Source organism: Tigriopus californicus, chromosome 1 (assembly GCF_007210705.1).
Source record: "Tigriopus californicus strain San Diego chromosome 1, Tcal_SD_v2.1, whole genome shotgun sequence".
NCBI lineage: Eukaryota > Metazoa > Arthropoda > Copepoda > Harpacticoida > Harpacticidae > Tigriopus > Tigriopus californicus.
The window spans coordinates 171,729-187,042 of NC_081440.1; the positions used below are offsets into that span (position 1 = coordinate 171,729).

The 15,314-nt window shown below is 40.9% G+C and overlaps 1 protein-coding gene across 1 annotated transcript in view; it reads right to left on the bottom strand.

Moving 5' to 3' along the window:
- LOC131892768 (atrial natriuretic peptide receptor 1-like) overlaps window positions 1–15,314 on the bottom strand; it is a gene marked incomplete in the record, with an annotated part of 134,836 nt that overhangs the window by 116,153 nt on the left and 3,369 nt on the right. The window contains 1 exon segment of the mRNA XM_059242614.1: window positions 6,868–7,039. Within this exon segment, the coding sequence (XP_059098597.1) occupies window positions 6,868–7,039 (172 nt within the window).

Consider the following 15,314-nt stretch of genomic DNA (forward strand, 5'->3'; position numbering starts at 1 on the left):
CCTCTCACTAACTGGTTCTCGCGCAAAATGGAATCGAATCTGTAATATGAATTATTTTCTTTTTTTACCTGCGGTCAATCCTCTCGAGGCTGGCTTTGCGACAGCTCAAGTTTCCACGGGGAGTTGAATGTACTGAGCTCGATTCTTTCATAGAGCATGGACTCTAGCGTCCTAAAAAAAATTAAATTTGCTTTTCCTAACCGCGGTAAGGTTTGTTTTTGATAAAAAAAGGAGGAAATACCTTGAATATTGCGGTAAGCCATAATGTTGAAACACTTGCGGGATAAGCACAAAGGACAGTAATCTGAGTATAATCTAACCAGAATTTTTGCTTCGCCCTGTCATATAATAGGAAATCTGATAACTGACAAAACACATATGCCTTGAATCTAAACTCGGTTCGGAAATTAGAGACCGCCCTTCAAAAGAAAAGATGCTAAAAGTTGAAGCACCCATCAAATTGATGATAGCTCTTGGTTTCTAAAACACTTTTGAACAAGGTACTTGGCTGTTGGAATTGGTTAGTTTTTTACATTTTAAGTTTAAAGCCAGCATTTGAATTTGCCTTGAAAAAGTCGAAGTGTCCACCAGAGATGTAAAAATGTCTACGAGGAGATTGATTTCGAGCAACCGCTTCAACGACGGTAATTTGTGGCAAGACCGCTTTAAGTACATGTATTCGAAGTCTTGCTTGAAGATTTGTCTGGACATGGCTCATGGTTGGTGAAAACTACTATTATATGCCTCATAACAAGTTCAGCCACAATTCAGCTGTTCAGTGTCCTGCAAGTTATCGTTTGTATTCATTGGTATTGCCAAGTAATTTTGACCATAAACATTGGAACCATTACTTTGGGAAGGTGATAGATGTATTAATATGTTTGACTTAGCGGCGGGTTATTGCTCCTGGAGCTGAGGTTTTTGCCCGGACTCACTCATGATTGCCCGAAGAAAGTCTCTGACTTTATAAAATTCCAATACCTCCATTTGACGTTGAAACATATTGGTCATCATTGCCAAAGAGTTTTGTATCAGCAAACGAAGGATTACTTCGGTTCATCGTTTATTTCATGAAATTTACAATAAATGGCAAAGTATCAATAAGTTGGAACATAAGCTAATTATGCCATCAGCAAAAAAACTTCTTGGTGTGTTTTATCGTTCAGATATAATTTAGTGTGGAGATCGCATCTCTTCAATGTGGTTTAGGCTCCTAGTTTGAGAGTTTGAGTTGGGGCTGTGTGTTGGTTCCAGTTTTTATTTTGAAAACAATCCGTTGAGAGTTTCAACTGTTATTTCCAAATGTTTGCTTGATGTTTCTGTAGGATGTATGATGGAGTACTGGTTCATTTTAGATGCACTCTTTTCTTGGCGATGTTTAATGTACACATCTGCCCAATCACTGAATATACATCCTTACTAATATCACCCAAGGCTCTAAATTCGTCGTTCAACGGTTCTTTAAAAGGTCCGCTGGAGGCCAAGATTCACATTTATTTACCACCTGTTATGGCCAGCGATGGCAAAATTCGAGTTTGAAGTAATTTCTGCCATTTTCTGCCACCAGTTTCTGTCAGGTGGTCAAAAATCGCTTTGAATGATTTCCCATCCCTGGTTATGGCAGACAGAACAATTTCATTAAGATGCTCCCCAACGAAAACTGATTTCAGGTTGGTTGTCTCAAGTTTTCTGGGCAATTCGTTCGAATAAGGAGTCAAAATTCACTCGTGCTCTTGACTAAAAATGGCACTTTCATCACAGAAAGCAAAAGAAGAGTTCAGTACAATGCATATACGTTTGTAGCAAATAATTGTCTCAAATGGTCCTCACTGTCCGTAAGGTATCTGTTGGAGTTTCTTGATGTGAAGTCAGAGACTTGTCCTTTAAACGTTTCAAGCATTTGATGGGAAGTTTGATCACTCCTGACTTCATGATGTCACAAACATTTCCTCAAAACCAAGTGATCCTTACACTCGAGCCCATTTCCTTTGGCACAAAGGTCGTCAATCTCGTTTCTCGTCAATACCTTTGGGCCACAGATGGGACGAAAGAAGGGACCAGGAATAAAAAGCAATCGCATTGCACCGTTTCAATCCAAAGCCCCGTTTGAAATGTTTGTTGTCTAGTTGATTCCCATTGATTTGAATCAAAACTTCCACGTCAACGGACGGTAGCAATACAAAATGATGTCTTCAATTGGCCCATAACAGTCGTTATGACCAGCCATCAACAATGTCGAGAAAAAAATGCAGGTTAGAGTTCTGACACACGAGCAATCATACAAGTCAAATGCGGCCATGCCCCCAAATCACTATGATCATCGAGTGGCTTGCAATCAATCCAATCGTAGACATTTTTATATATCTGATAGACACTTCAACTCGGTCAAGGAAAATTTTGGCGGCAAATTCAAACGCTGGCTTTAAAATTAAAATGTAAAACAACTAGCCAATTCCAACAGCCAAGAAACTTGCTCAAAAGTGTTTTAGAAACCAAGAGCTATCATCAATTTGATGGGTACTTCAAATCTTATCATCATTTCTTTTGAAGGGCGGTTTCGAAATTCCGAACCGTGTAAAGATACGTACAAGATAGGAAAAAAGTTCGGGTGAAATAAATCACCACCGCTAATTGCTCTCCATTTTCTGTTTAAGCCCCTTGCGAACTCTCGTGAGTACTGAAATGGGAAACAAATGTAAGAGTTTTCAGTTTGGACAAGTTTTTGATCAAAATGCCGGCGTGCTCTAGAGTAAGACCGACCAAAAAGCTCGGTCTGGTTCAGTTCAAATTCAAAGAGGATCACTGGCCGCCCATTATAGAAAGGTTTGGGGAGCTTGACCTTATTTCAATGCTCAAAAAGGAATCGTACATAGATTATTCGAATTTTTGAGGATGTATGTTCCACTCTAACAATCCAAGAATCCGCTCCGCAAGACGGAGCACAGTCTAAAATACCGAAGTATAGAAAGCAATTGTTCAAGAGGAGTTGCAAATTGTGAAAAAGGCTCCAGAGCAATTTGAATCAAGTAGTTGTGGCTAGCCTTCAAGGAAAGTTGGAGCTGATCCAAGGTAGAATTAAGGCCTCCATTGAGACCGATCAGTTGAAAAAGGAAAGAAGAGTAATTCAGGTGGTAAGGTCGAATCCGAAGGTATTTTTCTCTTCTGCAAACTCTAAAGAGAAATATGAAACACCCTGTAAGGCCTTTTGAGGTTGATGGGGAAGCCATTAGCAATGTAGAGACTATGGCTAACACGCTTGGAGATCAGTTCTCTAGTGTGTTTTCAACTCAAAAGAGCTTAGGAGCAACAGCCCATTACTCTATTGATGAGTTTGTTGAGATTGGCAAGGCTTGTCAAGTTGAGCGTTTAGATGATCTTGTAGTCACAGATCAAGATGCTTTAGACGTCATCAGGGACTTGAGACTCTCGAGCTCCCCTGGCCCTGATGGGGTGACATCTCAGTTTCTGATGAGATGCTCACAGGTTCTTGCTCCTGTTTTCTCGTACTTGATGCGTTGCATCTTGGACCAGGGCAAGTTCCCCTCTTCTCTGAAGGCAGCTCATGTTGTTCCAATTTTTAAAGAGGGAGATAAGTCACTCCCCAGTAACTATAGGCCGATTTCTCTCACTTCGAATATTGCGCAGGTGTTTGAGAAGATCATGAAGTTCTAACTTGTTGAATTTCTTGAAGTCAATGAAGTCCTTCCTCCTAGCCAGCATGGGTTCCGAGCACATTTTAGCACGGTTACCCAACTGATTGAACATATAGAGCAGGTTATTGAGGGGCTGGAGAGCCATGAATCAGTCGATGTAGTTTATCTCGACTTTGCCAAGGCCTTTGACAAGGTAGATCATGGCCTTTTAGTTAACAGGCTCCATGAGATTGGGATCCAAGGCAAGGTTCTCAATTGGTTAAGAAGTTTCATTTGTGGTAGGAAACAATTAGTTAAGGTTGAGGGATCTCTTAGTGACGCACATGATGTCAAGTCGGGTGTCCCTCAGGGCTCCATTTTGGGCCCTCTCCTTTTCATTATCTTCATTGCTCCGCTTCAGAAGCTTGGTAGTTGTAATGTCAGTATCTCTTCTTATGCTGATGACACAAAATTGGTAGTTGGTAGGAATGGTCAGAACTCCGGTTGTCTGTTAGAGGTCCTAGATCAAATCTACTCCTGGGTTGCTGCGAGTAACATGGCACTGAATGGAATGAAATTCCGCTCAATGACCTTTGGGTCGACGCCATTAGACACTCCACTATTAGATGATGAAGGTAAGGGCATTGAGCAGGTCTCATCCATGAAGGATTTAGGTGTAGTGCTCCAAGATAATGGAAAGTTCGATGAGCATATCCAGTTGAAAGTTGGTAAGGCTTTTCAAACATGTGGTTGGATATATCGCACGACCGGACGAATACGACAAGTCCAAAGATATTTCACTAGGTACATTCCAGGAATGAGAGAGCTCTCGTATTAGAAGAGACTGAAAAAAGTTCGGACTGTACAGTTTTTAGAGCAGGTTCGAAAGGTTTCTGATACTTTATGCCTTCAAAAGCGTCCATGAGTTTTTGTCCCCACCCAGGATTTAGGGTCAATTCTAGTGACCGTAGAGGTTTAATGTGCGTTTTGAAAACACCTTCAAGCCCTCGAGAATCCAGACTAGATCGAACAATGAAGTTCAAGTCTCTTCTATCTCGGCCTCCTTCAATGTCCAATTTGCTGCCCTGAAATATTCTATATAAATATTAAATTATAAATAATAGAGAGTATTTAGGCATTGATCCAGTAGTAGGATTAAGTCAGACTTGGACAAGTTTTTGACTAAAATTCCCGATCAACCTTATCAGGGTTAACCAGATCTGCCAACTCTAAATTTTTGGTCTTGAACTGCTGGGGATTCCCATCCTATTATCGCAAAAAAACAGTACCCTCAAGGACAAACCAAATACGCCAACTATAATTCGTTCGTAAATCAGACATGAAATGAATAAACAGCCAAATAACATTAAAGTGCTGGCGATATCATTCCCAGTTGAGGTGAGAAAGTCCCGTGAAGAAACAAGAAAAACAGAAATGCATTTTGTTGTTTTAAATAGCAATTGTTATCAGCCGGTATTGAAGTTGTGAAATCCCTCGTCTCATTCTTCGTAGAAAAGACCGAGAGCTCTGCTCTCGCAATGATGGAGAATTAAAAATATGGTGGGCCAAAGGCCAGATCGTGGGGAAGTGATCGTTGAGCCAGATTAATTTTAGTCAATAACTCCTCCTTGAGGAGAACCAACATTGGCGTGGTCGGGGGCAATGCCAACCAGGAAGGAAAAAGGTTTCTTGGAAGATTGCAGGTTTTACAGAGAGAATGGCATTGCGAAGCTCATTTTCCTTCCCTGGACTTACACTGTGACAGGAAGGTAATGAATGGCCGGTCACTGTTTCACATATCACATTAAGATGAATGTGCGATTTATTCGAAGTATTCAGTAGCCCGTGTAGCAGGCTTGCGTCTCGATCACTTCTTGGACCCTGTCTGGCAAACTCTAAATTTACTAGGTTTTCTAGATTATTTGCCTTAAAGGTAGACCATGTCTTCTCCAACTATTTTCTTAGGGCACTGACCGATGTCGCAGGGGGGAGTTTGGCAAGCTCTTGCTTCATGATGGGGCACAATTTTTCAATCGGATTGAGGTTTGGGGAGTTGCCACGTCATTCCCCCTTCCTTCAATAGGGTGGACAATTTGCATTGAGCCATTCATAATTGCCTTTCGTGCAATGATGTGGAGCAGAGTCTTGCACGAATATTGCCCTTGACATGGCTGACAACATTTTCTTCTACGTAAGTGCCAGGGCCTCCCCTCGATAGTATTTTGCATTGACATCCTGCTTTTCTGGAACAAAATGAAGCTGGGATAAAGCCTGATTGGTGAACATTCTCCAGACCATAACCTTTGGCGGATGTTTCACGGAACTGGTAAGGCATGTGTTTTCAGCACTGCGACTCCAAACTCGGTCTCTTGAGGAATTTGACTATGGAAATACATGAAAGTAACATTCGTCACTCTATGGAACATCTTTTCAGTCCTCAACTGTCCAATCTTTGCGGTGCTTGGCAAATTTTAACCGCGCAGTCCGCATGCGCAGGGTCAAGTGAGAATGAATAGGCTTGCTGTAACGCCTGACTGAGGCCAAGTTCAGACTTCATATATCGTCGGACACTCTCTCGAGAGACTGGGTAACCACTTCTGGTAAGCTTGGTGTCCAATTTTCTACTGGACTGCCACGTTTTCCCCGCACTTTTGGAGATGACAATCTTGGCAACACGAGTTAGGACTGTGAAGTGTTGAGAGAAGGTACGAACGGTATCTGATACTGTAAGTCGTCAAAAGCATCCATGAGATTTGTCCCAACCCAGGATTTAGGGTCATTTCAAAAGGGCTTTTCCAAGTTGTTCAGTACTTAGTTATCTTGCACTTTAGCAAAGAGTGTTGTTAATATCAAGCTTCAGCCGAAAGCACACGAGGAGCAATGACGGGATTCGTACCCAGAAATTACTTTCGTGTCACCGTGTAGTTCCCTTAATGTAAAGATGCTTGATATACCAACCAATATATTAAGCATCTTTACCTTAATGGTAACGTTTTAGTTACTACCAATGCTCCAAACGCATCATTTTAATACTTTAGAAAATGGCCTTAATCTTCAAATCACATAAACATCATCGGTCGAAAATTGTGCGTCTGTTGAAATTACTTTCCATATTACAATTGCACCTAGATTACATAACTCCAGTGATTACACATATAGTTGGAGTTGGCAAACTTAGGATCTAAAAATGTTCATCATATATGATTCGTTACGAAAGTGTGGCTCATTGTCTTACTCGGCGAAGAATTGTCTTATGGTTTGAGCAATGCCCGTAAATGAAGGTCCAGTTCTCGTCATGAGATAGAATTCCGAGTCGGGGGTTAGTTTGGGCATCGAGAAATCCTCTGCAAATCCACCGGCAGTCAGAAGAGGCACGTTGAAATATTTCATCAGCCGACCAACGGGTGCTGAAAAAGAGCAAAAGTTCTTTCATTGGATCAGCAATGAGATATCACAAAAATGTCCAGTGTGTCTGAAGAGTCAGCCCACTATTGACCAACCAGTTCAACCGTATATCTTGTCCAGTGACTTGACGTCATTGAGAATGGACTGAATTGAGGTCTTCTAAGAAACAAATTCGTTGGTGGTTCAGAGACCGTTTTGTATGAACATAAAGTTAAAGCAAATGAATACCTTTTTCGTCTTGGAAGGAGGAAGTCCGCAAAAACATCATAACAAAGACTTGGAAACATTTGAATTGCACGTTTCGCTATTCTGGCTTCAAGTGCATTTAAAAATAAATGTCAATATCTAGATGTCAGCAACCAGCGACATATCATACGTTTAGGCACACTTGATACAAGCGTAGGAGGTAGCCGTTCTTGCCAATGCTAGTGGTTCACATCTCGCCAGGATGACCACATAGTCAGCTGGCAAAAGCCCTAGACTGGGGTTGCTTTGGAGCTAAAAAAAGCTAGATTTACAATGAACCAAAACCTCGACATCATAGAGGCTAAATGTCGTGACCATGATTTTTCCAAGTCAAGAGAAGCAACGAATGCAAAAACAAAAATTCCAGTTTTCGGCCAAAAGCCAGCTTCAAAGCCTAATTACTTGGGTTAAGGACAATTTGGAAAAGAAAAGATGCACAATAAATCGCCTAAACGTATTTTGGATTGGTGGCATTTTGGAGGAATTTGAGAAAAGCCGTGAAATTGTTTAGATGGATACTAGTAGGCTGTTGAAACATCAAAAAGTCGTCTGAATACAGCCTTTCGCTTGGCGATCTAAAATAGAAGCGTCCAAAAAATTTCAATAAAGCAAGCGTTGCCCGTCTTGATAACGTGTGACAAGTGTTCTCACCTAATCGATCCTTCAAAAAGGCTTTGAAACGACAGAGTTATCTTTGCTTCAGTCTATAGGCCTTATCTCAAGGCTATCACAAACGATTGATGTTGAACAGAGCTCAATGTGCTACGAAGATTTAGCCCAAAGTCGTGGGCGAGGATTTGAAAGAATCCAAACGAATCATTTTTTCACATTCAAGTTTCATACTCAAGGCAGACGGGCAAATTTAATGTTAACCGAAAAATAAGGCAACAAATTAACAATTGCCGAACTTGTAGCCGAAAGCTTTGGATCAAGATGCATGATCATGATCAGCACGGCTATCAAAACATGAAAATTCCTTGAACGGAGATAAGAGGTAGAAAAAACGCTTTAAATCTGAAAATATTGACCATCTACGAACAAGACCTTGTTCATATAAAGCTTCGCCTAAAGTGATTTGCGTTGGGCAAAAATATTTACCTATTACTTTGATGTGACCATACCCAAGAAGCCCCAGAAGTGACAAACAAAACAGAGACTGGTTAAAGATGAAATAGTTAACCTCGTTCAAGAACGATTAACCTTCAACGATTGGATACCTCTTTGGAAATATGCATCGTGAAATGAGAGTGACTGTGTCTCAACTTGTTATCAGTTTCGCATCAAAAGGATATTCACTCAAAGCAAAGTTAAGATATGACGGTAATTCGGACAGTTTGTACATAGGTTCATTTCGCATCTTAACTGTTTGTTCTTAACAGGCGGTGATTTTTCAATTAAGTCGCTCATTTGTTGCATGAAAACTTTTCTCATTTCTGGGGGTGCCCAAACCAAAGTGAGCGTGGACGAATGGATGCCATTTTGTGCTCCCAAACTGCGGTGTTCTGAAGCAGCGAAAATTTGTGAAACACGGAAAGTGAAACGAAAATTTATTTGTTGTCTGCAACCGGTGACCGTAGAAGGAACACATGATCTTGGTATTATTTGTAGTTATAGATGAGGCTGTTCATCACTTTCGTACAAGTGTGCTTCCAGATTCTGTAATCCCATGCAAAAAAATACCCCATTCAAAGTTAGAAAGTTGAAAGAGAGTGAGTCGAGTACGACAGAGGCAGAGAGAAACTGTGTCGATAGTAATATAAAAGTAGTCTATGGACCCGCGTAGGGCTCAAGGGTCACTATTATAAAATGACTGAATGATTTCTAATTTTTCTAAATTGTCCTTGCATAAAACATAGATTTGATGAGCACGAAAGTAACGCCCATGTTGTTATTGATATACAATATTTGAAGATATTAACACATGTCCCTCAAAGTCATAAATGAGAGTCACAACGTGAAGATGACCCGACGTTGAATATTGGCTGCCGTCTTTAAATGAGTTCTTGGTTTCCCATTTGTTTTCCCCGTCAGAAATCTCCACCAGTGATTGCCGTCAGGGAATCCCTGCCAAAACCATGTCCTTCATCGAGGGATTCTGCCACCAACGAACTAGCCGACGATGGAAATCGCCACAGGGAAATTTACCGAATGGAACTCCTCCACAGGCATCTCCATCAAGGGTTTAAAGATGCCGAGGCATTACTTTTTTGACTTGAAAAACACGCAATCATAGTAATGAGCGACAACTGTTACTAAAAGGCGCGAAACGTGAAACATTAAGATGACTTGGTCGTAAGATTTTTAAGGGAAGCACTCCCGTCTATATTCCAAAGACTGATGCATGAAATTTCAACTTGCTCAATGGGCACTTGTATGTTTCTAATTTAGAACTAGTGTCACTTTTCTATCAATTGGTGTGGGCGACTCAACTACGTTGGCAGCGTGTCTTTGTCGCACCCTGTGTACATTTTGTTCTTGAGGGCAACTGAGAATTGTGTCAGCGATCTTTCATGACCACTTTCCACACTAGTAGACCACAAGTAGGAGGCCTGTTGCTTTAGATAAGATATTTGTTTCGAACGAAGAAATCGAGTGCAGAAAAAGTTAAAAGTGCATTTGAGTCTATCCAATACATCCATTACTTAAATGATTAGAACACTCGAGCTTTGGTTGAATTCGTGGGTGAGGGAATTCACTGTTGATGGAGTTCCACATGGTGGAGTTTGCTATTGGGATTTGCTGCCGCGGAGTGTATCATCGGGAATTTCATTTTTAGGGAGATTGCCCGTGGGCAAAGTTTAATTTTCATTCCTGTTTTGGAGCTCGCTGAGAACAGTCGCATTTTCGTTGCTGTTCTTATCTCCCAGGAATTTCGAACCAAGGAGTGACTTCCTCTGTTGCTCCTTGGTTGCTGTGCACGTGTAGTGTTCGTGGTGTTTGTGTGTGGGTGAATGAATGGGAATTGCCATTCATTCGCTCAATTAGGTTTGGTTTTTCACGGCTCTTTGGTAAGACGTAATTACTTTAAAACCTAATAAGTTTATTATCTGTCATTTATGTTTATGTTTAGCTTTAGCAGTTTCTTTCAGATTTGTAGTGTACGTAGTTTTTCTAGTTCCAAATCGTTATGTGTAGTTCTTTAGTTTGATTGTATTGGTCCTTGACAGTTAGATTTGTCGTTCAATAGTGTATTGATTTCATGTTGTGTTAGACCAATTTGTTCAGTTTATTTCTGTGTTTTTGTGTTGTTTTCCTAGTTTACGTATGTTCTTGATTCCTTGCTTTTCTCTGTCCCTTTCTTCTTGTTTACCATCTCCATCTTAGATTTGTATGTTTAGTTTGATGTGAAGTAGTTCATTCCTATTTTGCTTTGTTGTCCTATACATCAGGACAAGATTGCACAGCCTTTTAGTACTTTTCATTCTATTGGTCTCTTGATTTTGCTGCTCATAGATAGTTCCGCCTGCATTCATCATGGAAGCTATTTTCTTCCTTCTCGGGCTCCTTCATTGTTCAATTTACTGCCTTTGAATATTCTTTGGATATACTGTATGTAGGCGTTGATCCAGTAGCAGGATTTTCGTCAGACTTGGACAAGTATCCGATCAACCTTATATTCAAGGGTTAGCCAGATCAGCCAACTCTAATTTGTTTGTCGATCAAATGATATCAGTATATAAATAAAAGTTAAGTAAAATGAATACATTTCTCGTCTTGAACTGCTGGGATTCCAATCCCAACAATGGTAAGGAAGTCCGCAAAAAAAACCTTTCTAGTAGCTTACCAAATTTTGTGATAGTTCAAAGTGGATCTTCCCCCTTAAAAAGAAGTTTCCAAAAATTATTTTATGAATTCTAAGTCATTCACTAAGTAACACGTTCATTGCAAATTTAAGCAAAATCCTTTCTTAGGGTATTTTCACATCTTTGGGTTTGAGGATCTCTTTCAAACTGGACCAAAACCGAGAATTTGAAACCTGCATAATTGTTGGTCAAGTTCATTGTGGGGAAGTTGACCGTGGGATAGTTGGCCGTGGGGGACTTCACTGTGGGGGAGTTTCATGTTGGGGGAGTTTGCCGTTGGGGGAGTTCAGTGTGGGGGGAGTTTGCTGTTGGGGGAATTTACTTTGGGGGAGATTGACTGGCGGAAAACTGCTGTTGGAGATTACTGTTAGGGGAAACCGACGGCTAACATGGCTAACACGCTTTGCAGTCAGTTCTCCAATGTATTTTTACCTCCGTATAATGTAGGAGCAATCATAGCTCATGCTCTAAAGATGAGTTTGTTGAGATTGCCAAGTTGAGCTATTGAACGATTTGTAAGTCACAGATCAAGATGCTTTAGCGACCATCAGAGACTTTCGAGTTATCCTGGCCCTGATGTTCATTCCTGTTTTGGAGCTCGCTGAGAACAGACGCATTTAGTTTGCTCTCGTTCTTATCTCCCAGGAATTTCGAACCAAGGAGTGACTTCCTCTGTTGCTCCTTGGTTGCTGTGCATGTGTAGTGTTCATGGTGTTTGTGTGTGGGTGAATGAATGGGAATTGCCATTCATTCACTCAATTAGGTTTGGTTTTTCACGGCTCTTTGGTAAGACGTAATTACTTTAAAACCTAATAAGTTTATTATCTGTCATTTATGTTTATGTCTAGCTTTAGCACTTTCTTTCTGATTTGTAGTGTAGTTTTTATAGTTCCAAATCGTTATGTGTAGTTCTTTAGTTTGATTGTATTGGTCCTTGACAGTTAGATTTGTCGTTCATTAGTGTATTGATTTCATGTTGTGTTAGACCAATTTGTTCAATTTATTTCTGTGTTTTTGTGTTGTTTTCCTAGTTTACGTATGTTCTTGAATCCTTGTTTTTCTCTGTCCCTTACTTCTTGTATACTATCTCCATCTTAGATTTGTATGCTTAGTTTGATGTGAAGTAGTTCATTCCTATTTTGCTTCATTGTCCTGTATCTCAGGACAAAATTGCACAGCCTTTTAGATCTTTACGTTTTTCTCTTTTTTTGGTCTCTTGATTTTGCTGCTCATAGATAGTTCCTCGTGCATTCATGATGGAAGCTATTTTTGGAAAAGTCAGCAAAAAGGCTAGACAATGTTTGGACTTGGTCTTAGCAGGGAAGGATCCTTCCGTAGTCAATAAGCCCTTTATTATAGAGGCTTTAGTTGCTTGGGTCAATGAAACCAGGGTGCTGCTTGTAGTGCCTACTGCCAGTAGTTGAGAAGTCGACTGATTTGACCAATGTAGAGATTGGAGTAGTATCTCCTCTTGAAATAGAGCAGGATAAGACAGTTGCAGAGAAAACAGTCTGTCCTTTTTATCGAAAGGAGCCATGTCCTGACGAAGGAAAAGGCTGTAAGTTTGACCACCCTAAATAGTGTCAAAAACTTCTCAAGCTCGGCCTTGAGAAGTGCAATAGTAAGAAGGGATGTTCGAAGGTAGATTGTCCTTTTTTCACCCGTACATGTGCCGTCAGTCCATGAGACTTAAGACATGCTTTAATGTAGGGTGTTATTCCGTCCACGTAGAAGGGACGCAAAGAAAGGCGAGAAATCGGATAGCTCAGTTTCGTAGTTTTAGAGCTGACCCTATTCCTTCCCTCCTCTTCCTTCAAATACCCAATCCACCCCTATTCCTAAAAACACTCTCCTCCCTAATATTCCTTGCCCCACCCCTATTGCCAAAATTCGTTCCTATTCTAATGTAGCTGCCCAACCCATTTCCCAAACCCAACCATCCCCATTAGCTCATGCTTTGCCTCCAGTAGAACGTAGCTTTGTTGATAAGAGGGATATTTTTACGGTTGGAGAGGATGGTTCAAGATCTTGTGAACTTGGTCCGGCAAAAGAGAGGCCCGTAAAGGGGCTATATTTGAACGTGCATTGTCTGATTTCTAAAAAAGACAGCACAAAAGTTAAGATCTTAGAAGAACTAGCCGTTGAGAGAGATTGCATTCATCTCTAAAGCAAAAACCTGGCTTCGGCCAGGGGTCTTAGATGAAGAACTAACCATAGTTGGTTTCAACTCAGTTCGTTGTGATAGGATACGCCCTGATAATCCAATTTTCCCACATGGGTGTTTATGCCTATATGTTAGAAATGACCTGCACATTAGTCATGTACAAATGTCGAATGGAGAAGTAGAGGTCTTGATTTGTCATATCCGAGGGCTTAATCTGTCAATTGTAACAATGTATAGACCCCTTTCTTGTTCAGTAAGCTCTTTTATGTCAGCTCTCCAATTCACTGGAAATGCGTTGGATCAGGCAGTTTGCTTGAAGGTTTTCTTTGTGGGGGACTTTAATTTTCCGGCTAGCGTTGTAGAGTGGGAAGCTAGTCCCGATGGGTATTGTAGGATTTTCCATATATCGAATTGTGAACGCTCGATGTCTTTGTACTATACCTCTACCTTCCATCTCCTTCTTCCACTTTCCATGTCTCTCAGCTGACCAATAAAAGCTCACTTATGTTCTGACTTGTAAATTGGAAACGTCTCCGTCAATTCTTCTTTCCGGATACAACAGGTATATTCCCATTTCGAAATCGACATTTCAGTCGTTCGAAAAGCTGGAAGAATTTGCGATCTTGCGCAATTTCTCCCAGCACGTTGGTGTAGCCACTAGAGAGAATAGCGTTCTCGACTTGGTCTTTTCCAATGACCCTGATCTGATCCAGTATGTCCAAGTGACACCTAGTAATCTGTCAGATCATCATGTTGTTGAGATAGGGTCAACTATTACTCAAAAGCCGGCGTGCTCTGGAATAAAACCGGCCAGAAAGGTCGGTCTGGCTAGGTTTAAGTTCAAAGATGAACATTGGCCGTTGATTATAGAAAGATTTGAAGAACTGGACCTGATTTCGATTCTGAAACAGAAATCGTCCCTAGATACAGCCATTGATAAATTAGTTTCAGTTTTTAAGGAAGTTTGCTCCAGTCTAGCAATCCCTGAATGTGTTCCGAAAGGTGGTACACGGACAATAATTCCAAAATATAGGAAGATTTTGTTCAAAAAGTAAACTGGCAAAAAAGCAAAGAGAGCACTTCGAATCCAGTAATTGTGGGTAGTCTCCAAAAAAAGTTGGACGTAGTTCAGGGTGAGATTAAGGCCTCCATCGAATATGACCAGTTACAAACTGAGCGCAAGGTGGTTCAGGAGGTCAGGTCGAATCCGAAGGCATTTTTCTCTTATGCGAACTCTAAGAGAAAAATGAAACACTCTGTTGGGCCTTTTGAGGTTGATGGGGCAGCCATTAGCAATGTAGAGACTATGGCTAACATGCTTGGAGATCAGTTCTCTAGTGTGTTTTCAACCCCACTGAGTTCGGAAGCAACAGCTCATTGCTCTGAAGATGAGTCTGATGAGATTGACATGGTTAGTCAAGCTGAGCGTTTAGATGATCTAGTAGTCACAGATCAAGATGCTTTAGAGGCCATCAGGGACTTGAGGCTTTCAAGTTCTTCTGGTCTTGATGGTGTGACATCTCAGTTTCTGATGAGATAATCACTGGTTCTCGCTCCTGTTTTCTCGTACTTGATGCGTTGCATCTTGGATCAGGGCAAGTTTCCATTCTCACTAAAGTTTGCTCATGTTGTTCCAATTTTTAAAGGGGGAGATAAGTCGCTCCCCAGTAACTATAGACCTATTTCTCTCACTTCGAATATTGCGAAGGAGTTTGAGAAGATCATGAAGTCCAAACTTGTTGCATTGTTGAAAGTCAATGAAGTCCTTCCTTATAGCCAGCACGGGTTCCGAGCACATTTCAGCACGGTTACCCAACTAATTGAGCATTTAGAGCAGGTCATTAAGGGACTGGAAAGGCATGAGTTAATTGATGTTGTCTATCTTGATTTTGTCAAGGCCTTTGATAAAGTACATCATGGCCTTTTGTTGAATAGATTTCATGGCATTGGGATCCAAGGCAAGGTTCTCAATTGGATAAGAAGCTTCATTCATGATAGGAAGCAAATTGTTAAGGTTGAGGGATCCCTTAGTGACATACATGATGTCAAGTCAGGTGTTCCCCA